The sequence below is a fragment of the Eptesicus fuscus genome, chromosome 9 (genome assembly GCF_027574615.1).
Source record: "Eptesicus fuscus isolate TK198812 chromosome 9, DD_ASM_mEF_20220401, whole genome shotgun sequence".
Classification (NCBI taxonomy): Eukaryota; Metazoa; Chordata; class Mammalia; order Chiroptera; family Vespertilionidae; genus Eptesicus; species Eptesicus fuscus.
The window spans coordinates 34,447,707-34,473,458 of NC_072481.1; the positions used below are offsets into that span (position 1 = coordinate 34,447,707).

The window sequence follows — 25,752 nt, forward strand, 5'->3', positions numbered from 1 at the left end:
TATAACTTCAAATTATGTTGATGTTGAATTTGAGTGGTCTGTATTTTGCTTATTTCGACTGTTGGTCTCAAGTCATCAGTGACTACCAAATTAAACAACCTATCTTACGGCAGAATCCCTTTGAGCCTTACACTTTCACTCAGACAGAAGGTCAGTTAGACAGTACTGTAATGATCATTGTTAGTACTTCTTATTTGACTTTGGAGTTGTTCCCAGGTTTTTTTCCTAGGTAGATTTTTATTTCTCTAGAAAATTACAAGTACTATCTTAAAAGATATCTTGGCAAGCAAAGTAATGATTTAATTTCAAGCAATAGACATTTATTATGTGGCTGGACTATCAAAGCAACCTACTAAGTTCTACCGGGGGCTAAAATATGTGAGAATATAAGATCCGGGCTGTGTCCTCAAGGACCTTAGGGTCCAATATGTAAACATAGGCACAGGCAAAGTTAAAAGAACCACATACCAAGAATTCTAGAGATTCACATTAAGGGTATGAGAATTGAGCAGGAGAAAAAGCACTTGGCTGGGATGGGCTAGCCATGGATTAACCAGCAAGATGAAGTTCTTTTTTCTCGTTTCTAGATTACACCATTTAAGCTGCTGTGCCTAACTTGATATAGTTGATTCAGTCTCTGTTTTCCCCGAGAGCAAAAGCCATGACAAGATGCCTAGAAGCAGTGTCCATGTGTTGAGACCAAAGCTGTTAGTAGCACAACTGCCTCAGTTTTGCCAAGAAATTAGATGCTGTTGGAAAAATTTCCAGAGCGCCTATGTTTGCTGTCCAAAGAGTTCCACAGTGCTGTGGGGTAAATGGCATCCCACTATTGACTAGACATGTGCCAAATGGCTGGTTGGTACTCTCTATGCATACAAAGCAGGTTGAGATGGATCCTTGTATACTTGAAGGTTCTGTGGTTATGGTGAGCTGAAGTCACCACTGATTAATACAGTAGCTCTAAAATAATGATTTTTTCCCACTAACAGAACCTCTTTATCAAACTTAAATTGAGGAACCAGCTTGAGGTAAACACACCTTTCTAACCTAAGATTTTGTCTTGATTCTCTGTGACTATGCTTTGATTGTAGAATAAGGTAAAGGTTTTGTTTTGATAAGGTCCTGGATTCATATAATCAGTATTTCATGTGTTGACTTTATATGATTTTGTTAATATGACTTTCTAAATGCTAGAAAAATAACTTGAGGAGTGTTTTGTTTTGTTTTGTTTTTTGCATAAAATACTCCTGTATTTTGCCTTGAAACAATTATGCATTTACATTACACTGTTCATGTATATGATGGTTTTAAAATTTGTAGAACTGTTAAGGTACTGAAATTGTTGTCATGCCAAAATTACCATGGATTTGCCAATGAATATGATTTCCTGCAAATAAGCAATTCGTTTTTTCTGTTGAATTTCTGCTCAGCATAATTATTTTGTCCTTTGCTTTTCAGAAGTGTTTAACGCTAGGTTCTGTTTCAGAGTTAGTCTCTGCAATCTGTGGCTTGCATCCTCAAGTCAGGTTGCTGTGTGTGTGTGTCTGTCTGTGTGCACGTGTGGTGTGAAACAACATTGAATTCCTTTTAACTCTGACCAGGTAATGGACATTGGCATTTGTGAATCAGGTTGTGCATGCTGTGGCAAATACAGATCCATTCACTGTTGTTTTGTTAGTGTACATTAGCACTGATTATGAAGTGGACATATTTATTTCCCAGGCTTTCAGGATTGTAATCTAAATAACAACAGCAAATAGCGAAGTTTCCAGAGTTTAGCCATCATCATTTGGTGTTTCCCTGAGTCCAAATGGAACTAGAAATGGTGTAAAAGACCATTTAATTTGCTTTTTAAGTTCCCTATCTGGAGAGAGTAATTAACTCAAGATCCACAATTAGCCTCACAGCAGTCCATATTAACCACCCCCAACCATCCCAGGTCTTTCAGAGGTGGCATAATTCTGAGATTATTTTGCACTTGAAACAGAGAGGCTTACACTATGTAGCCTGAAACACATTTAAGAATATGAGGTTTTTCCTTTTTCTCTTTTTGTGTCAATGTCTGCTTTCTCTAATGATAATTTTCTGGTTTGCAAGTGGACTAAAAACAAATATTAGTAGAGAATGCTTCCTTCCTACCTAGTTATCAAGCTGCCTTTATAACTGATTTGCTCAGCTGGAAATTTTGTTACTGAATTAGTTACCTAACACAAAAGAATTAAAATGAATCAAATATTCAAGCTTTAGAGAGAATCGTGAAGAAAACTTAGGCCCACTCATCACCATTGACTCCTGGTAAAATACAATTACCGGCTTTTTCTTGTTTATCTTTTGGTTTTGTTTTGTTTTAAAGGAAATCTTCAGTTGCAGAGGGTTCCTGCATAATTCAGATATGACAAAGCTCAACCCTGGGAACCTACTCTGTGGTTCTCTGAATATCTTTTATGCAACCTACTTTTACAGGTTTAAATTACATTCTGTGACACTGTTTTTGTGGTTGAATTAGAAACTTTTTTTTTTTTTTAGTTAAACCTGTGATAAGTAATTGTCACAGTTAGCGCCCTGGTGCAATGCTAATTTGAAGTGACATGTCCATACTGGCCCTTCGTAACATGAAGAAGCCTAACAGGTGTGAGGGGTGTGGCTTCCCATGGGCTCTGTTGAACTTCTAACCAGAGAAAAATAGCAGAAAAAGTGAAATGAACCTTGAATAAAGCTGTCAGCAGTAATTATCTCAGCAACACTTTGTGCGGAGATAAAATAAGCACTGGTGCTTTTATAACCTGAACACACTGCACCCAGGATAGATTTTTCACCCATTTAACATAAACTGCTGAGTACCTTTCAAGAGATATTTTCCTAGAGCCTAATTAAACAATAACAATTATCATTAAATATGGATTGTTGGAAGACATGCATTTGTTTTTATTTTAACACATAGTTTCTTTTGTGTGTTTGTTTAAGTAGTTTTGGTAGCAGAATGCCCCCTCCCCATGCTTCTGGTTTTGATAAGTATTATGGTGTGAAATCTCAGTATAGAAAATTATATTATCTTTTGGGAAAGGATAGTTTCACAGTTAGAAAAATGCTTCAAAGTTTGGCTTTTAGTTACTTTGAGACGTGTTCAGTATATTGGCTTGACCTATATGAAACAGGATAACATATGCTAATGAGATTAATGAACTTCAAGTCATCATACCACCACTGCTGCCTGTACTTCCTTGGAGCAGCGGTATACATGCACTATACTTCTTGAGTGGAGTAGGAAGAACCCAGGGAAGATTTGTTAAATCTTTTTCAGTCTGTTCACCCCAAGCACCATTATTGTTGTTTTCTGTGAAAGCAGTATTTTTAAAGTATACTTTAGTACACTTATAAAATAAATTCAAATGACATAATGACTTTGCCTGACTTGAGTGGAAATATAAAAAGTTAAAGTGTGATTCCTCGCCCCCCCCCCCCCCAACAAATATCCAGGTATAGAAGCTCTCTGGGCAAAAGGACAGATGAGATTTTGCAACATAAATAACTCTCTTTATTTCTTTCACACCTTTCTATGCCTTAAAATAGAGTATGGTTTCAGATAATCTAATGACATCTAGAGACCAAAATTTTTTATATATATAATTTAACTTTACAGTGTTTCTGCACCCAACAAATCATAGGCTTAGCAAGCTCACATTTAAAAAACAAAACAAAACAAAACAAAAAAAACAACTAGGAGTCTACATATGTTTCTCCTGACTCTTATTAGCTCTGTGATCTGGGGTGAAAATAAGAACCTCATTTTTCTTTTCTGTGGAATGGGACGTGCAAACTATACCAGGTGCATTCTTACTAAGGGGATAACAAGGATTAGATGTAACATAATAAAATAGAGCTAACATGGTCTACACTCTATTTACAAACCTATAGCTTAGAAAACTATTAACTTCATCAAAGCAGAAACTACTTACCACTGGCTGTATCCCTAGCACTCAGCTGAGTTCTTGGCACATAATGGATGCTCAGTGACTATTTAGTTAAATGAATGAACAATAGTACTTTGCACTTTACTTAAAACAAATTTAGTGCTACCTGTCCGTTACAGAGGAGGGGATTGAGGCACTGAGAAGACAGGGAACAAAGTCATTAGGCTATTAGAATTTTAACCCAGGTCCTTTTTTTGTTTTTGTATTAGCCCACCAATATTTTTACACACATGGAATCATATCACAGGCAGCATTGATGGGAGAAAGTGGCACCTTGCAGCTTTAAGACAGAAAAGAATAATAGTTATTTTGCTTTAATAGTGGTGACAGAAGAGAAGTGAGCTTCCAGGCTGAATAAACTGAAAGTTTAAACTGAAAGTATTTAAACTGAAAGTTCTCAGTAGTAGGCTTAACTAATCTCCCCACTTATTGCAACAGATAGGAATACTCCTTCCCTCTTCCCCCAGTAACCGGTGTTCCTCTCTTTCTTGCTTAAGTAGGAGTTAAATGGGAAACTTGTAGCAAGTTCCACGTTTGGACATCACTTGTAACATATCCTTTTAAAAATTTCAGTTATAAGCAGGTAGTGAAGGTCAGAGATGGGCTCTTAGAAACAGAGCCAAAATATATCTAAACATACTCTCCTCAGGGTGGCACTTAGAGGAATGTCATACAAGCTCTTGAGAAGAGATAAGAAACCCCTAAATAATCCTACTTAATACATGTTTATTGAATGATTAGTTATAGGCTCTGAGTAACTATATGGTTAATATTACTTATTTAGCAGCTAGCTCTAAATTATAAAGTAATTACAGGGAAGAAAGGCAAGGTCAAGAGAATTATACATGTTTCAACTTTTCCCCTCTCACCAGCCTTGTGAGTTAGAAGCAATATATTTAATGTTCTTTTTCCTCTTCTGCCCTCCACCAGAGGGTGCTCATAAGCAATTAAATGACATAGAAGTAGAGAAAGGAACTGAGAAACAAGTGCCATTTTAATTCAAAGCATAGATTAATTGCCTCCGTGTAAAATAGTGGAATTTAAAACAAAACTCTTGATTCAACTGAAAATACCTCATTTGATTTAAAGTTGCCTTACAAATAACAACTTGTCTGCTTGTCTGAGCTAGTATGTTTATATAGATTAACCTGACCATTCTTGCTAAATGATTGTGAAAGAGACATGCCACTAAGCAGTGTTAGGGGTTCTAATAGGACTATATTTCTTATATAACTTGATGCTCTTCCAAAGTACCCTGGTATTCTGAAGTACTTGAGAAGCTTTTCTAGTATACACACTAGAATAACAAAATCCAAGATTGTTGTTATTTTCCATATAGGATGTCCCAAAAAATGTGTACATATACATTTTGATAACTCAATTGATGTTTCTTTTCAGATTTAACTTATTGAAATCAATGATTATTCAAAGTGTATACATTTTTGGGACACCTTATATATTCAGTTTATAAAAGTACATCTGCTTAGAAATTTTGCTAATTATGTTACAACTAGAGGCCCAGTGCACGAAATTTGTGCATGTGGGGGGTCACCTCAGCCCAGCCTGCACCCTCTCCAATCCAGGACCCCTCGGGGGATGTCCGACTGCTGGTTTAGGCCCGATCCACTGCCGGTTTAGGCCCAATCCCGGGAATCGGGACTAAACAGGCAGTCGGACATCTCTCTCACAATCTGGGAATGCTGGTTCCTAACTGCTCACCTGCCTGCCTGCCTGCCTGCCTGATCGCCCCTAACTGCCCCCCTCTGCCAGCCTGATCACCCCTAACTGTCTCTGCCTGCTGGCCAGATCGCCCCTAACTGCCCTCCCTGCCAACCTGGTTGCACCCAACTGCCCCTCCTGCCGGCCTGGTCGCCGCTAACTGCCCACCTCCCCGCCGGCCTGGTCACCCCCAACTGCCCCCCTGCCGGCCTGGTCGCTCCACACAGCCTGCTGTTCAGTCGTTTGGTCATCCCTCACTAACCCCCCTGCCGGCCTTGTCGCCCCATGCAGCCTACTGTTTGGCCGTTACTGTTACTGTGATGATGTCCTGGACAATTTACATATTCCTCTATTATTAGTATAGATAGGCAATTCTTTATCTCCCTATGGTGTAATCTGGCTTACAGGCTGGGATGCAATGGAAGATTGAAAAAGAAAACTTTGTGTTGAGTAACCGCTTTTTGATAGAAAAACTCAAGGTAATGTTGGATCTCTACAAGAAAGTGTGAAGGTGGGCAATTATAATGTGGAAAAGTAGCATCAGGTGATTCTCCTTGTTTTTAAGAATCCCAGTAGATTAAAAGAAACAGCAACAGAAACAAGTCAGGACAATTAAAAAAATATATTATTTTTAGAAATTTAAGCTTATTAAACCAAGCAAGTAATTTATTATTTTGCAACATATTATAACATCTTTAAAGGACATAGTTAAGGTTATTTAGTAGAAAGACCTAGATTCGGAGTTAAGAGAACATGCTTGTGCTATCATTAAGCAGATGTGTGACTTTGGGCAAACAACTTTACCTCTCTACAACTCAGGTTCTAGGTCTTCTTGTGAGGAGAAACTGCCTTTTATTTGAAATCTGTTGGGGGTGGTAGGGCTACTGGCCGAAGTTTAAGAGTAGGCTGCTGGTAAACTTCTCTCTGGGGGTTCTCATTTACCAGCCCGGAATGGAGTAGGGCATGCTTGAGAGGGAGGATAAGCAGTAGTACTTAACTCAACTATGGCTTCAAGATGTGGGGTCCCCATCAATTGTAGCAGCAATTGATGAATTCTAATAACCTTTCAAACTCTGATATCGTATGAGTCTAAGCTGGAACCATCTATAGTAGACATTTTGTTTCTTCCAACTCTGCTTGCTTGTATGATAGCATTCATATTTGTGAACATAGCAAAAGGCCCCAGAATTTGTTACTTTTGGCGTTTATTTCATTAAATCTTACCAACTTGCCAAATCAATTGAAGACTATAATACAGTAAGGCCAGGCAGAGGACACAGTTTTTGAGCTATTTACACAGGAGTTTTGGAGATAATTGATCTTGACCTGCACATTTCTTACACTATTTCATTGGTTCTAGATTATTATTAGTCACTTCCTTTTTAACAGTGTGCGTTTTTTTATGAGGTGACTAAACTGCTCTTTAACCCTGCTATAAGAATGTGGCAGTGGGCTAGTCCAGACAAGTGGATGTGCACTTGGTAACTAACATTCTTAATAAGCTTGCTTCAACCTGCCACAGATTACTTTTCTAGCATATACATGACTTTTTTTTTTTTAAAGCTTGGATTGTGAATAAATAAGCTTTTTTTGATTTGCACTCTGGTTGGCAGTAAATGAAACTTCAGCCTCATGATTCAGTTTGTCTTAAAACAACCTTAATCTGTCTAGCTGAGCAGTGAGCATCTGAAAATTTTAAAGAGGTGATCTAGCAGTCATCTTAAGGGCTCCTTACTCATAAAAGACTTTGTGTCAGTCAGACATGTGATGTAGTTGAGAACTTCATGGCCTTTGGAGTCGCCACTTAGTAGTTGATTGATCTTAGACATGTTGTTCTATCTCTATAAGACTGTTTTGTGATAGATGCAATCATGATTATCTTTAATTGGCAGGATTGCCATGTATGGTAGACATATGGTAAGCACTTCAATTTGTAGTTCCTGGCAAATAGAGTAGTTGTTTTAATTAATCCAAAGAAAGTAATTATTGTTTATCAGACCATAGGACAATATATAGTAGGGCCTTAATAGCTGTTTGATTGAATGCTTTTTAAATGGCACTGAGCTAAAACTTCCTGAGTTTGAATTTTGGCTAATTACTCTGTACCTGTGTGACTTTAGGCAAGTTTATTTAAATATATATATATTTATTTGTATTGATTTTAGAGAGGGAGAGAGAGATAGAAACATCAGTGATGAGAGAGAATAATTGATTGGCTGCCTCCCGCATGCCTCATACTGAGGATCAAGCCCGAACTTAGGCATGTGCCTTGACTGGGGAATTGAACCGCGACCGCCTGGTTCATAGGTTGACGCTCAACCACTGATCCACACTGGCTGGGCTTAGGGAAGCTTCTTAATCTGTGTAAGGCTTAGTATTTTCACCTTTAAAATGGAGATTAATAATATCTATCTGGCAAAGTTATTGTATTACGTGGCATAATGCATTTAAATCGCTTTGCATAATACCAAATACATATCAAATTCTTGATTGGCTGCCTCCTGCACGCCCCCCACTGGGGATCGAGCCCACGACCTGGGCATGTGCCCTTGACTGGAATCGAACCCTGGACCCTTCAATCCGCAAGCCGATGCTCTATCCACTGAGCCAAATCAGCTAGGGCAATAGCATTTTTTTATGAAAAGTAATTTTCAAGGAGTGAGTGAGGGATGTTTTACACTTTTACAAATCTCCCTAATATCTGGCTTCATAGAAGACAATCAGATTCTCATATTTTCTCCATTTAATCTGTTGTGCTATATTGTTTTGGTTGAAATATAGGAAGAAAATCTGCTCTCACAGATCTGTAGTTGTACTGTAATTCTTTGACTTTCTGTCATCACACATGTAGAGGTTAGAGATTCAAAATAGGTTCACAAATTCAAAATGAAGTTAAAGTAAGATTATATATTGCTTAAATGGTTTTGTTGAACTAGAGGCACGGTGCACGGATTTGTGCACAGGTGGGGTCCCTTGGCCTGGCCTGTGAGAACTCTCTGACATCCTCCAATGGGACCCAGATTGCAAGAGGGCAGTTCTCGAGTGATGCACCCCAGAATTGGGCTCCCTCCTCTCTGGTTCCATGCGTGTCACCCAAGAACTACAGCAGCCAAGTCACTGCAGCTCGGCAGCTCCTGCGTTAAGCATCTGCCCCCTGGTGGTCAGTGCGCATTATAGCTACTGGTCAGAGTGTCTGCCTTCTGGTGGTCATTGGGCATCATAGCTACCGGTCGGACGGTCACTTAGGCTTTTATATATATAGAAGGTGTTGGAGTTTGTTTTTGTAAGATCTACTAGTGAAATTTTAGCCGTGAAAATTCTACTTTTCCCTCAACTTCTCCCCATTCCTAAGCATCCAGAAGATTATACTCCCAAATGTGCATCATTTATTTAAGGGTGTAGAATTAAATAATAAAAGAATCTTACTTTAACTTTATTTTTAATTTGTGAACCTGTTTTGAATCCCTAATCTCTACATGTGTGATGACAGAAAGTCAAAGAATTATAATCCACCATGGCCAGAAAATAGATTTTGAAAATGAGTCATAGTCTTTCATTGTATTGTTTAAAACAGTCTTGTGTTTGAAAGATTACTATAATGTATAAGTTGATTAACTAATATAAAGTATGTAAATATAAATTTTAAAGATGGCCCTCTTCAACTATAAAGTGAAACAAACCTGCAGCCCTAATCTTTTTCCCCCAACGTATGCATAATAAATACCCCAATGATAACAATATTTATCTTTTACAATTACATAACCATTTGGTTTCATAAACATTATCTCATTGGATCTTCTCTGAATACCAGCTCTGTGAGGGAGATAGAACAGATTGTATTACTATATTTTGTAAATTAAGGACAGGTTGAAATATATCATTTTCTAAGAAAACTGAAGTATAGAAATGTCAAGTGATTTTGCCCATAGTTATTGGACAATTGAAAGATTTAGCAAGCCTGGAATCTCAGCCTTCTCACTTCACTCACATCTTTTATGTAAGTTTAGGTGATGAGTCCCAGTAAACATTTATTTTAGCCTGAACTTCTTGAAATCACTCCTTGAGTTACTATTGCTCCTCTAAGGGTTCCACAGTCCTACAGAGACTGCCTGGTGGAGATATAACCCTATCTTTACTCACTTGTATTCCTTTTTCTGTACCTGCTCCTTTGTGTATCTCTTGTCTCTCCAACTAATATATATATATGTTCCCTTGGGACAGATACTGTGCCTTATAGTTAATCAATACTGGGTATATAGTCATTCAGAAATTCTTGACTTTTTAATTTCCTTAGTGCGTTGTGATTACTAGGACCTGAAGTAGTGATGCAGAGTTTCACTTGGTTAACTGTAGACCAAGGAGAAAATGCTAGCCACTCTTCTCAGGAATGATGAATAGCTATTGAGATGGTTAATGTTTTTATTTTATTTATTTATTTTTTACAATCCTATATAATAAAAGCTTTAATAAGCAAATTGTTCCACTGGAAGTTCGACTGCTTGCTATGATGTGCGCTGACCACCAGAGGGCGGCATGGAACATGGTGGGCGTTGGTGGTGCTGGCAGTGGGTGGCAGTGGAGGCGATGCCGGCCCTAATGGGCCCTAATGAGAGCAGGACCACAGCGGGATGGTGGAGCAGGTGAGCAGGCAGCGCCAGGCCAAGGCGGGTGCAAGCAGGGGCCCAATCGCCCCGCAGATGGCGACCAGTGGCAGTGGCAAGGGGCAGGGCCGCCACCCAGCTCCCAGGCACTGAGGGAGCTGGATGGGGGGCTCAGCCCTGATCAATAGTCCCACAAACTGTGAACAGTGGTGGCGGCAGGAGATGGGACTGCTGCCTGGCTCCCAGGCGCTGAGGGAGCCACGCAGGGGTCCTGGCCCTGATCAACTGCCTAGTAGGCGGGATGGTGGAACAGATGAGGGGATGGCGCCAGGCCACAGCGGGGTACCAGGCAGGGCTGCAGGGCTGCGAGGCTGGGGGCACGAGCTGGGGGCCCAATCCCTGCAGCCACCCTGAGGGACCTCACCCATGCATGAATTCATGCACCGGGCCTGTAGTATACAAAATAAATCTTTTACCAGATTGTAGATACAAAATAATTACCTATTTACATGCAGTAAGCATTAATATTTCAAGAAAAATGATTTTAAATATAATATTACATGCAATAAACATTAATATTTCAAGAAAAAATATTTTAAATATAATATTACCAAAACTGTACTAACATAGTATAATATCACAAAAGTTATAGGAAATATTAAAAATCTGCAAATAACAGGATTACTTCTATTCTAAAACTAGAGGCCCGGTGCATGACATTCGTGCACTGTGGGGGGGGGTGACCCTCAGCCTGGCCTGCACCTTCTCACAGTCCGGGACCCCTCAGGGATGTCCGCTTGCAGGAAGTGGGCCCAAGCCAGCAGTCAGACATCCCCCGAGCAGTCCTTAGCGCTGCCGCAGAGGCGGGAGAGGCTCCCGCCACTGCCGCTGTGCTGGTCAGCCATAAGCCCAGCTTGTGGCTGAGCGGCGCTCCCCCTGTGGGAGCACACTGGCCACCAGGGGCAGCTCCTGCATTGAGCATCTGCTCCCTGATGGTCAGTGTGCATCATAGTGACTGGTGGTTCTGCCATTTGGTCGATTTGTACATTAGGGTTTTATTATATAGGATATTTTTCCTCCTGGCTCTATTTTTGTTCATCAGTTATGCTGTTCATTATATTCCACAAGTGAGTGAGATCATGTGATATTTATCTTTCTCTGACTGGCTTATTTCGCTTAGCATAATGCTCTCCAGGTTCATCCATGCTGTTGCAAATGGTAAGAGTTCCTTCTTTTTTACAGAAGCGTAGTATTCCATTGTGTAGATGTACCACAGGTTTTTAATCCACTCATCTGCTGATGGGCACTTAGGCTGTTTCCAAATCTTAGCTATGGTAAATTGTGCTGCTACGAACATAGGGGTGCATATATTTTTTCTGATTTCTTGGGCTATTCCTAGAAGTAGGATTACTGGATCAAATTTTTTATTTTTTAAGGTTAATGTAGATAACTGTAGAGACAAGCCCATTTAGGAGCCACCATTTATAGAACCATGTACTTTTAATGAGCATTTCCTCCTGTGACTGGGCCGAATGCAAAGGTAGGCTAGTCACAGTGGGAAGTTAATCACCATTTCCTTTTCCAGGTCCTAAAAATAATGACCATTGGAATGATAACAGCTCTTCTGCCTATGTCACTATACACTGAGTGGCCAGATTATTATGATTTTGGTGCATGAATTCATGCATGGGTGGGTTCCGGCCAGCCTGGCCAGGGGGAGGGGAGATGGGCAGTTGGCCGGCCTGCCTGCTGGTCGAACTCCTGGTCGAGGGGACAATTCGCATATTAGCCTTTTATTATATAGGATATACACTGAGTGGCCAGATTATTATGCGTTCAGAGATCATAATAATCCGGCCACTCAGTGTAGTTTCAAAGCCAACTTTTACTTAACTTATTACATTTAACCCTTTCAAAAGTCCTTTGAGATAGTCAGGGCAGGGATTATTCACCTCAATTAGTAAATGAGGAAATTCTGGCTTAGAATAGAGAAGTGACTTTCCCAAGATCAGGAGTCTAAGTAGTACTTGAATAGAGATTTTTCTGGTGCCTCGTCCAAGTCTCTTTCCATTACACTACACTGCTTCTTATTGTCAGTGATGTTTACCATCATTATTATTTGATTACCAGAGGATTTCATGGTAGGGGTGGAGGACTGTTTTCAAATGAAAAATATTGTGAAGGTAATGTGGCTTGAAATTTAACCTATGCTTCTTGACCATCTTAGTTTTGATTTTATTTGTTCTGAAATGAAATAAATTGAGCTAATTATGACAATTATGTTGATGAATATGATTGAGTAGAAAGGACAAATCAATGCATTTTTGCATTAAAAAAAATCAATCAGCTTGGCCAGTGTGGCTTAGTGGTTGAGCATTGACCTATGAACCAGGAGGTCATGGTTTGATTCCTGGTCAGGTCACCTGCATGGGTTGTGGGCTTAATTCCTAGTAGGGGGTGTGCGGGAGACAGCTGATCGATGATTTTCTCTCACCATTGATGTTTCTATCTCTCCCTCTCCCTTCCTGTCTGAAATCAATTTAAAAACATTGTTTTAAAAAATCAATCAAGTCTTCTAGAATTTTTAAAGTATAATTCCAGAACATCTAGATGCAAAAACAAACAAGACCTCTAACCAGATGAATTTACAGATATTTGGATTTTCTCAGTTTAATCCACACCTCCTCAAAAGTTACTAATGGATGTTTTTAGTATGCTATTGGATATTTTATTTTATTTCTAATAATAATAAAAGAAACTTCACCTTATATAATTGCTACATTAAATGCACATATGTTTCTTTTCATGAAAAACACCTCTGTTGGCTATTTAATACTGTTTTAATTCTTCTATGTAGACAACAGTAACATGTACTTATATTTCCTCATATTTTCCTAAATTTAATTTAAACTTCAAAATAGTTATCTAATATGTGACCCACTGTAAACTTTAATAGAAGTAAATATATATTGCTTTGGGCTAAACTAGGCAAATTCTTTGGGTAGTGTTTTAAATCACAATGGTAATAAGAACAGTAAACTGAACATGTGCTAGATGCTTTACATACATTATAGATTCATAAGCTATAATAATGACCTAAAGTTGTAGATTAATAATGATTAAAGCACAAACGACATAGTTATGATGTGTGGAAACCTTTTTTAAAAAATCACTAACCTCCAAAAAAGATTTATAGAGTACCTCTCTCAGAATTATGAAACTGAGGTATTATTCTGCTAATTAGAAAGGTAACAGACATGTTAGGGGGGAGGGATATGTATATGATAGGTTTATTTTAGGCTTGTTACAGTTTCCTGGAGCCCAAGTCTATTGTCTAATGAATAATAAATAGCCTCAACTATTGTAACATTAGTATACGGAAACATTTTCAAATTTTAAGAGCCTTCCTGGTAATGTAATACCTGCGCTACTAGAGTGGTCTTTCTAATGTAGCTTCAGAAATAATAAAAAATATCCCAGAAGTAAAAACCTTTTGTAAAACATGGCCTCATTTTGTTTACAAATGATGGATTCTACTTCTTGCAGATGTGTCTTGCTGAATCAGGGCTCTCTTATCCCTGCCATCGACTGACAGTGGGAAGGAGATCTTCACCTGCACAGACCCGGGAGCAGTCCGAGGAGGTAAGCCTGTTAGCCAGCTTTTCAGTGAACATAAGGCCTATCCTCCACACACCTGCCCACTTCCTATTCTTTTTTATCTGCCACAGCAATGAATAGATAAAGTTAATGTAGCGTGAATAAAATCTCAGTAAATTCTTTTTCTCTCCCCCCCCCCAGTAAACTCTTTAAGGCAGAAACTTTCCATGCAAGGTTATGGCTAATGTGGTCTTTCTTGTTCTTTAAGTTTCATGTTTCAGCAGACAGAATTTGGGTGGATTGGTTAAAATGATTTTTACGTAGAACTGTCAGATTAACAGGCATTTCCTTTGCTGCTGACTATTTATTAGGATTGAGTACATTTATTAGGATTGATTCTGAAGGTTCTTTAACTCATTGAATTGGTACACCTTCTGTGAGCCAGGCATTGTGCAAAGATGAATAACAATGTACCTATACCAAGATGTTCAGAGTCAAAGGTGATATATTAGTAAACTAATAATAATGAAATCCTATATAATAAAGAGGTAATACGCAAATTGACCGTCACTCCAACACACAAGATGGCTGCCCCCATGTGGTCAAAGATGGCTGCCACCATGTGGACACAAGATGGCCAGCAGGGGAGGGCAGCTGGGATCAGGCATGCAGGGGAGGGCAGTTAGGGGTGACAGGGCCTGCAGGGGAAGGCAGTTTGGGGCAACCAGGCCAGTAGGGGAGAGCAGTTAGGGCAACCAGGCTGGCAGGGGAAGGCAGTGGGGGGGACCAGGCCTGCAGGGGAGGGCAGTTGGGGGCGACTAGGCCAGCAGGGGAGAGCAGTTAGGGGTGACCAGGCCGGCAGGGAAGGACAGTTAGGGGTGACCGAGCCAGCAGGGGAGGGCAATTGGGGGGGACCAGGCCTGCAGGGGAGGGCAGTTGGGGGCAACGAGGCCTGCAGGGGAAGGCATTTGGGGGCGACAAGGCTGGCAGGGGGGCGAACAGGCTGGCAAGGGAAGGCAGTTAGGAGTGACTGGGCCAGCAGGGGAGGGCAGTTGGGGGCGACCAGGCCTGCAAGGGAGGACAGTTAGGGGTGACCAGGACAGCAGGGGAGGGCAGTTAGGGGCAATCGGGCCGGCACGGAAGCAGTTAGGCATCGATCAGGCTGGCAGGGGAGTGGTTAGGAGGTGATCAGGCTGGCAGGCAGAAGCGGTTAGGGGCAATCAGGAAGGCAGGCAGGCGAGTGGTTGGGAGCCAACAGTCCCGGATTGTGAGAGGGATCCCAGATTGGAGAGGGTGCAGGCTGGGCTGAGGGACACACCTCCCTCTCCCCCATGCAGGAATTTCATGCTCTTGGCCTCTAGTATTACAATAAATGCAGTGATAGCAATCAGTGTACATAGGGTGCTATGGAAACAAAGTAGAGGACCAGATAAGATTGAACATGTTTGTGTATGTGATGTCCCTGTGTGTGTGTCTTTGTGGGGCTGAGTGATATTAAAAGGCAGTACCTTTTCCATGGCTACAAGTAGCACAACTATGACTGGTTATAAGGGAATGGGAAAATGGGCCTGAACTTTATAGCTTATCAGTTTAAAGAGTATTTATTGAGCTCCTGTTATGTGCTAGGAAATATCATTACCATGACTTAAAAAGTATACATGACAGAGATCATAACTAATTAGCACAGAAAAAGTTTATTTATACCAATCTTTTTCAGGCTAAAGCCTGAAAGTATTTGCAAAGCTTGGGCTAGTTCAATAAAATCATTTTCCACTTATATTCTATATAAAAAATGGTTGCAAATTTTTATTTAAACTGACTATATATTGTGGACACTCCTTGTGGAAACTGCCACAGGACCTCTCCAGCCATACTCTGCATGTGTATTTATATTACTTAAATGTGTGAAAGAGAAATTGCACTATATAAGTGAAGTTGTAGTCTATGATCATCCTGTGAAAATGATCATTTGCTAGTCTGATTTTTAACATTTTCAGAAATCCACATAGAAATAAGGTTTCCCCTTGCTACAAATAATACTATACTGTTTTCTTGGGCCTCAAAAAATGTTGATTTCCTTTAAAGAACCCACATCCTTTTTTTCTAGCATTTCATCTCACTAATTCTCATGAAAGAAAAAATGATAATGAATTTCATGTTTGGCAGAAATAATTTATTGAAATATTTGTTTTTAATATTTGTGAATATATTTTAAATGGCTAAAGTAGATTATGCTTCAACTCTTTAATAGATAAATCCATTAACATTAAAAAGTGGCCAACTAGCTCCATCGAAAATTCTTAATTGTTCCATTATCTGAGAGGTGACAGATACCTATTTCACTTCATTTTATTTTCTTCTCTTACCCATGCCATTATGTGTGAGAAGTCAGTGTCACAGAGTGAGGAGTAGTGTTTGTGAAACTGACATACTTTTTAGGTTAATTAGAGAAGGGAGAGTGGGCTTAGGAAGCTTTGCCAAACTAAAGTAGACACAGCCTTGGGAATATCTTAAAATCTGATTGTCTGAGATGAATCCATTATTCTTCCCTAGCTAACTATAAATACTACCTCCTCCAGGGAGCTGGTGAGAAATGGGAAAGAAGCTGTGGTTTTTATGTTGTCATAGAGTTATAAAAACGAAGGGATTTTTAATTCAGTTTTTACTCTTCCATCCATTCATCCCTCATTCATTTAAACATCGCTTAATGTCTTCTAGGTTCCAGACATTAGGACCACAGTCCGTATGCTGAAAGAGCTCACCAAAGTATCCCCTCAAAATATACCTTTGTTTTACCTCTAATTATAGGGTTCTGTCTTCATGAGGCGCCCAGTTCCATTGTTGAGCAGCTGTCTATTGATAGTTTTCTTATATTAAACTGGAACCCATGTCTTGGTAGCTTCCACCCAGTAGTTTTACTTATTTCTTCTGGTTTTAACCCTTCTCCTATATGACTTCATATATTTCAAGACAATTACCATTTTGCTATTGACTATCTTAGTAAGTCTTGAGTTAGGAAGGAGATATTTGAGATAAGTAGTTAAATTTAAGTTTTGAATTTATGGATTGCGATTATAAATTTTAATTGCAATCCATAAATTGGGAAAATTTTATTTCTTACATTCTCCTTTTGGACCTGCAAATACATTTTATATATGATAGTTCCACATTTTTCTCTCCTTCCCATCCTCCCCTTGCTCCTGATTCCGCCTTTAATGATCTTCCCATATCTTTGGGTGCCTAGGTAGGTACCTATCTCTCCTTTTCCCAACTCCTTGGGTGGGACAGTGTAGGGACCTCTTGGACCAAGCTCCTTGGGAATTGTCCATTCCTCAGTGGACAGTGGAAGAGTAGCCCAAGAATAATAAAAACCAAATTCTAAATATAATTAATATTAAAACCATTATTTTATAACTTCTTCTCATAATACAATAGTTATCTCTTTCTTAATTATAATCCTATTGAACCTGTTTACTGTTATTGTCCATTGAAATTTTCTCAGACCTTGCTTCTAAGATTCTTTCAATTGACTTTCTTATCTTTGACAGCTTATCTATCTATATCTATCTATCTATCTATCTATCTATCTATCTATCTATCTATTCATTCTCTTATTGTTTCTCTTCCTTCACCAATTGAAATATTTATATATTCTGTAAACTCTTATCTTTATCACTCTTATTTCTTTATTTTTTAACTGATTGATATTATTCATTTTCATAATCTCAACTATTATTTATATACTGATGACTTCCAAATTTAAATGTTTTCTGAGCTGGTAAGATTTTTTTTTTTCCAGCTGCCTACTAGATGTTTTTACCAAGATGTTCTACAGCTTCCTCAAATTCTGAGAACTGGTCTCAGCATCCTCCCTCCCCAGACCTAACTGTCTCTAACCACTAAGTTACCCAAATCTTGGTGTCATATCTTTCTTTCTTTTTTTTAATCTTTCTTTTTTTCTTGATCCTTAAGTCTAGCTGGTCAACATTTCCCATCAGTTCTGCTGAAGTATATTATTTTCAGTCTGTCCCCTTCATCCAGTTCCCACTGCTATGGCTCAAATATAGGTTCTTGAGTTCTCTCACTTGCAACTTTGAAATAAGTCTCCTTTCTCATGTCCTCAAGTCTAATCTGCCATATGCTATCATACCACCCCAAACACACACACACACACACACACACACACACACACACACACACACACACACACAGCCATCAGTTATTCCCTCGAACAGTTGTTGCCTGAAAACTTTTAGTGCTTTCCCTATTGCCATCTGAGTAAAGTCCAAATACCTTAGTGTGCTGATTTTAGGACTGCCACATCTAGACCCATCAAACCTTTTGTCCTACCTGCCAGTCCACATTCCCCTTCCATGCATAGAGCTAATGATTCCATTTGCTTTGCTGGATTCTTTATTGATTTTTTAAAATATCCAGTTCCTTGCTTGAGTTTTTTGTTTGTTTAGAGTACAACTCCCTCCCCATCAAATTCCCATTACACATGCTCCACAACATTGGTATCTTTTTTTAAGGTATGGGTTAAATAGTAGCACTTATGTGAAGCCTTACAGTCTTCTTCACTGGTCCTAGAATAACTAATCATCTCTTCTATATTTTCCAATAGCCTTTGCTTAATCTTTTGTTACTTCTCTGATCACACTGAAAAAGACATATTTGCAACTAAATATGCCTTCCTTTAGAATAGGAGTTTCTTGAAGGCTGGAACTATGTTTTATCTCTATTTCCCTAACTTTTTAACTTGGTGTTTTGATATAATAAGTAGTTGGTGAAAGGAATATCTGCTTCAGTTTTAAGCTTGCCTCAGTGCCAAGTATATCTGAGTCCTAAATTTTTATCTCAAACAGTTTGGTTATTATCTCCTCTAGGAAGTTTGCCCTAATTCCTCCAGTGCATTAAATGTTGTCCTCTGAACTTATCTGTCATACTACTTATCACTAGGTATTATAATTATCTTTATATTTTATATAGTGTTCCTTGAGAGACCATAATCTATATCTTTCACAGGTCTAACCAGTGTAGCAGGTCCAATCAGTGTAGCACTTAGTAGGGGCTTATAAATATTTGTTAAATGATAAAAGGAATAAATTAATGTAATAAATAGCTAATATAGAATCACAATTTTTTTTAGCTATTTTAAAATTCTGAATAAATAGCTTATTTGTATTTAAAGAATTTTAGGGCAGCCATCACTGAACCAAGAGATTATTATTTGCATCAGCAAACATTAATGATAAAAAGGTTGTTTATCTCATTTTTTAGAAAAAGCTTTTCCTAACCTGTTAGATGGCTGATAAGAAAATGTAAGGAGATTGGGAGTTCCTTATACATAATTAAGTAGCTCATTCTTGCAGATACTTCAATAATTCATATTTGAAATATACTTTTTCAACAAAATCGGCTTTTTAGATACCTCCCTTTGAAGATGTTATCGTTGTAGGATTTCACTTTCTTGGGCTCTTCAGAGATTTGGGAATGCTATACTTTGTGAAGACAAAATGAATAATGGGTTACATAGGCACAAAATTAAAATCACCATCCTAGTATGAGGTTAAGTACTGTTGTTATGGAAAGGGACTGCTGTTTGATTGAAAACTGAAACCAGAGAAAGAGGATAGATATGGGGACTAACGTAAAGGGGGTGAGAAATAAAGATGATACATAGAATAATCCCTTTCTTTTCATCTGTGTTCTCCAACCCTCCTATTTAACCTGATGCCTCTTAAAGAAAGGGTGAGTACTAGGCAAGACTAATAGAAAGCTAAGATGATAGCTTAGCTAATAAGAATTTGAGGAAGTTTGTCATACTGGCCTTTTGTTTATTTCCTCTTGCCTGTGAGCCTGGGTGAGCACCCTAAAGGAACACGTAGTGTATCTTTAAGATTTTGAGCCTTTACCTGTTTAAGACTGAGCCTCGAAGTTCAAGGGAACTTCATACTCCAGATATTTGCCTGCCTGAAATACAGAGGGAATTCAAGCACAGTTGTGGTCTTAGTAAATGTGTTGTTTTGTGGAGGAGGCTCCCTCACTGCCTTGAAATGAGAAGGGTTTTTTAAATATTTAAGCTGTTGAACTGTTAAAATCAGGAAGAGGTCTTGGCTCTACAAAGCAAAACACTAAAGTAGGATTATGATCACAAATATAACCAAGGCTTCTGTGAGAAATAATGATACAGTCAGGAGAGCAGATAGACTGCTTAGGGCCAGGACCATTCATTTTTATTTATCCAATAAGTATATGTTCATTACCTTCTCTATTCAACCATTGAGAAGACTGTCTTTAAAATAAGAGGGAAAATCTCACAATTCTGGACATTAATGCTTGGTTATGCCCAAGGAAGAAATGCTAAACCTGCTGAGTCAAATGGGGTAAATATTTTGACTTCCTCATTTGGAGCTGTTAGACTCACTAGGCCAGTGGTCGGCAAACTGCGGCTCGTGAGCCACATGCGGCTCTTTGAGTGTGGCTCTTCCACAAAATACCACGGCCTAGGCGAGTCTATTTTGAAGAAGTGACGTTAGAAGAAGTTTAAGTTTAAAAAATTTGTCTCTCAAAAGAAATTTCAATCGTTATACTGTTGATATTTGGCTCTGTTGACTAATGAGTTTGCCGACCACTGCACTAGGCCAGTGGTTTTTACAATTGTCCCATAGTGTCCTGAGAGCCACTGGAGGTACCCCAGCTGTCAAAGGGATATGAGGGGAAAAAAGTCAAACGCCAGGAGCATTAGGCTCCCCAATGCCCTCTCCCTGCATCAGTCAGAGTGGCCTTTTCATATATTATATGCATTGTAATTTTGCATGTTTTGCTGGGGACTGGGGGAAGGAGGTAACCCTGTGAAAAGAAATTTGAAAATCACTGATGAGAGATCTTTAAAATCCCTTCTAGCTTTAAAATCTGATTCTGTAACTGGCTGAACTCTAATATCCCGTCTAGCTAAGTTTTTGAGTCTTTGATTCTAAGTTTCTCTTAATGCTTTTCTGGCAAATATTTATCTCTAAGTTAGGCTCTTTTGCATTGACTAAAAGGTCAAATAGTTTCCTCATTTTTATAACTTAAGTACACAGCACATCATATTTTAAAAGATAGAAATTTCATAGTGTATTTTATGTTATCTTCCAATAATACTGTGAGGATAGTGTGCCATATTTTACTAATGAAAATTTTGAGAACCATTGCAGTAAAGAAGTGCCAAGTTTGAAAATGCTACCCTTGCTTTTCAAACATACCCCTGACAAACATAGATTAGTGCGAGCTTTGTAAAAGTCTCGTATAGCTTACCTTGTCTCTGACCTCTCCCAATTGTACCTGTTACTTCATTTTTTGAGCAATTATTTATTGAGCACTAAATTGTGTTACTATAGGCTAGGGATCAAATAGACAAAAATCCCTGACTTCATTAAGTTTGTAAGCACCTTTTATTTTCCCTCTGTCTCCAATCTTTATTCTAGGGGTATCACAGCAAGTTTAGAAATATATGTAAGCCTTAAACTGAAAAATCTTAAGCTTTGCTCTAACAAATTGTTCCTTATTTAATAAAACTTTTATAATGCTAAATGTGATTGCATAACTTACATTTTGAAATTTGATTTCCTTAAATAGCAAAGCACCGATGTTCATATGGTTAGTGATAGTGATGGAGATGACTTTGAAGATGCTCCTGAATTTGGGGTGGATGATGGAGAAGTATTCGGCATGGCGTCAACTGCCCTGAGAAAATCTCCAATGAGTGAGTATTAATAGTTCTTTGGGTCCGGCATTATAATTCTCCCTTTTATTGCAAAAACTTATGAAGAGTAGTGAACTTAAAAAGTTTCTTACTGACTTTCGGGTTTGGAAAGAAAAAATATAACAAATAAGCATTATTCATTAGAATTAGAGCCTCTTGAGTTTTGATTTTATTAAGCCTAATGATTCCCAATGCTTTAGTAAAATTCATTAAAATGCAAGGAAATGTAACTTGTTTCACATGTGTAATTAGCTATGAATCTGTTCCTTTACTTTAAACCTAGAGTTTGTTCAACACATAGCTGGACTTTCTGTGACTGTAGTTTCCCCACATCTTATTAGAAATATCAAAATTTTTACTATTTAAATATTTTAATGAATTAAGCATTAAGTTGTATTTTTAAAAATCTTGTAATTAAATTGACCATATCTCCAAAAACAAAAAACAAACAAACCAATATTAGTATTACTTTTCCATTCACTGGTACTCATCTTTGGAAGAAAAAATAAATAAATAAATAAATGTACTATCTCCCTCACTTACACCTTACAGGATACATACTGTAGAATCATAAGTGGTTGCTATATGCAAAATGATCCTTAAAATAAGTCCTTAAATGGATCATTTATTCTGAAATTAAGGAATTCCTGGGAGAAAAAATAGGTATATTTGCATTAAATTGACTATTTTCCTGATTAATAGGTCTTTAAAATAAATTGAGATTCTTTTTATATAATTTAGTCACAAGATGTCATTTCAAGAAAACATTGAAATTCTGAGTGATGCCTGGCACATGTTTTAAATGCCTATTAGCAAGATTGTGTCAGTTGCTTTTCCAAAATTTATGAGCTTGGAATTTTTTTAAGTTTCTTTTTTAAGATTTGATGAAATCTCCTAATGTATATCAAGTTAAAATGTCTCCTCAGATATATCACAGAAACTAAAACTTAATCTTATTTTCTCTTTATTGATTAAATATATTTCTTATATGTGGGATTAGATGTTATGTGGTTTGTTTTTTGTGTCTATTTGTTTTGTTTTTTTTGTTTTTGTTTTTTCTTTTGTTTGTTTTTTAGTGCCAGAAAACGCAGAAAATGAAGGAGATGCCTTATTACAATTTACAGCAGAGTTTTCTTCAAGGTAGGGTTAGGATATTAACTATATAAAGTTGATGTTCTTTTAATGCCACTGTATTTTTCTGGAACAGTTTTAATCATAAATTGATTATTTTTTTAATTTCTCCTTAAAGTTTTCAAAGGTTATATTTGTCAACTTATATAGTCCTGATAGTGAAACATGTAGTATTCAATGTCAAATAACTAGTTAACCATTTATGCCACTTCAGAAATGTAGTCATCTTATCTCTGTAGCTCTTTTTTTTCTTCTTCTTCTTCTTTTTTATTGATTTCAGAGAGGAAGGGAGAGGGAGAGAGAGATAGGAACATCAATGATCAGAGAGAATCATTGATCAGCTGCATCCTGCACACTCCCTACTGGGGATCGATCCAGCAACTCAGGCATGTGCCCTGACTGGCAAATGAACCGTTACTTTCTGGTTCATGGGTCATTGCTCAACCACTGAGCCACACCGGCCGGGCTTTGTATCTTTATTGAAGCACAAGTAATGGATCACTAATTTAACATTTTGACTGCAGTCCCAAAGGACTAGTTTATAAAATACTACTTTTTAATGTATCCTAGGGCAAACAAAATATGCTTCAAAATAACATTACATAAAAAGATAATTTTATTTCTTATTTATTTTTTTAAATATATTTTTATTGATTTCAGAGAAGAAGGGAGAGGGAGATAGAAACATTAGTGATGAGAGAGAATCATTGATCAGCTGCCTCCTGCACACCCCCCACTGGGGATCGAGCCCACAATTCGGGCATGTGCCCTTGACCAAAATTGAACCCGAGACCCTTCAGTCCACAGGCTGACGTTCTATCTATTGAGACAAACTGACTAAGGCTAAAAAGATAATTTTAAATGGAAGTGAATTTTTAATTTTTGTTTGGAATCATTTAGCTTTTTTCTTTTAAGAGTCTAATATAGCATGTTTTTGTGTGCATTTACATGAGATTTACATGTGCATTTGAGATTCTCCAAAGGTGTTTAAGTAAAGAGGATTTAAATATTCAACCATAAATTTTTATGTAAATGACATTTCTCTTTAGTTCTATTTTCCAATGTAATAGTATAATTTGAAAACTTTGCACGATACCATTTTTCCCCTCTGTTGGACTTCCAGAATAAATGAACTAAAATGCAAAGTTAAGGCCACAGTAGCTAGCAAAATTTTATGACCGTGGATAACCAGGAACTGCTATTTATAAATGTCATGGTTTTGTGGCACTTATTAAATACATTTGCTAGATGTACTTAAAATTCTACTGTTCTAATATATCAGTATAGGCCAAGGAGAACTCTAAGAACTAATGAAGCTCATTCCCAAGCCTTTAAAGAAATGTTTTAATGTTTCGTCTGTACATAAGAGACATTAGCCTTGAATTTACTTAAGTCATTGTTTAGACTTGGTAACTTTGAAGTTAATTTGAAATGTATTTTAATTAATAGGGATACTTTTTCCTATAGATATGGAGACTGCCATCCTGTATTTTTTATTGGCTCATTAGAAGCTGCTTTTCAAGAGGCCTTCTATGTGAAAGCCCGAGATGTAAGTGCAATCTTACTTTTTCTGGTTAAAAAGTACATCCCATAGGTTTACTACCAGACCTGGGGCAATGCTTAATGTTTTCTGTTTTTTTCAGGTTGAAGACTTGATTTTGATTCTGGTTCATCTACCAACATAATCATCACCAAAATGCCCATTTCAGAGGGGCAATAGTGTGATAGGGTACTGCTGGCTCTTGCAGAAGGCCTTGATACAGGGGGTTTATTTTGTAGGGAAATAAAAAAGAGTAGACATGCTTATAAGGGACCAGGCTACTTGTTTGTATTCTTTTCAGTTACGTGATTGACAGGTTCTTGCTAAAGGACTTGTCCTTCAGTCTTTTCCCAAAATGATTATTCCCATCTAGTGGTATATATCTAATAGCTGCAATATATTTTTCCCAAAAGTCACTTTAGACAACAAAAAAATTCTTCCTTAAACTCAGAAATGGGCTTTGTGATCTTGAAATCAAGTAGATTGACATTTATAACCAGAATCAGAGGATACATTTGGAGCAAGAAGGTTCTATGCCATCACTCTGTTGACACAGCAGTCGAGACCTGGCAGAAATCAGTAATCTGGTTTCTGCTTATTTGTACAGCTTCAGCTTTTCCCATTCCCTGCCTTACACTTAGTAGATCTAGCAGTAGTGTACCATTTGTATTTTCCCATAATCTTACTCTTTTTTTTTTATGTTTCCCTACTGTCAGGAATGGCTTCCTCCTGCTTTTTACCTGGTTGACTCTACACTTCCTCTGAGACTCAACCTTTCCTGACTTTTCCACTACTCACTCTAACATTGACTGCAGCCACTCCTTTAATACTTTGTAATGATACCCTCTGCTCTTATTGTTACACTTAACACATTGCTTATAATTATTCTTTCTCTCTCTCCATATATATATATATATATATATATATATATATACACATATATACATACATATACATATGTATGTGTGTGTGTGTGTGTGTATATGTGTGTGTATATATATATATATATATATATATCTTCTTGAGTTTTCTTTTTTTCTTTTTGCTGTGACTGTGTAACCCTTACATTCTTATACATAGGAAATACTCTATCCTATATAATAAAGAGGTAATATGCAAATTGACCATCACTCCAACACACAAGATGGCCACCCCCATGTGGACACAAGATGGCTGCCACAAGGTGGCCAGCAGGGGAGGGAGGGCAGTTGGGGGGAACCAGGCCTGCAGGGGAGGGAAGTTTGGGGTGGGGGGACTAGGCCTGCAGAGGAGGGCAGTTGGGGGGAACCAGGCCAGCAGGGGAGGGCACTTGGGGGCAATCAGGCCGGCAGGGGAGGGCAGTTGGGAGGGACAAGGCCTGCAGGGGAGGGCAGTTAGGGGCAACCAGGCCTGCAGGGGAGGGTAGTTGGGAGCGAACAGGCCTGCAGGGGAGGGCAGTTGGGGGTG

General features: G+C 38.2%; 1 protein-coding gene across 3 annotated transcripts in view; it reads left to right on the forward strand.

Annotated features, from left to right (window-relative positions):
- Positions 1–25,752, forward strand: part of FAF1 (Fas associated factor 1) — a 356,005-nt gene that overhangs the window by 220,247 nt on the left and 110,006 nt on the right. For all 3 annotated transcript variants that reach the window (XM_054720584.1, XM_008139328.3, XM_054720583.1), the window contains exons 9-12: positions 13,838–13,933; positions 21,509–21,635; positions 22,712–22,775; positions 24,234–24,315. In XM_054720584.1, coding sequence (XP_054576559.1) covers positions 13,838–13,933; positions 21,509–21,635; positions 22,712–22,775; positions 24,234–24,315 — 369 coding nt within the window. The remainder of the gene's footprint in view (positions 1–13,837; positions 13,934–21,508; positions 21,636–22,711; positions 22,776–24,233; positions 24,316–25,752) is intronic.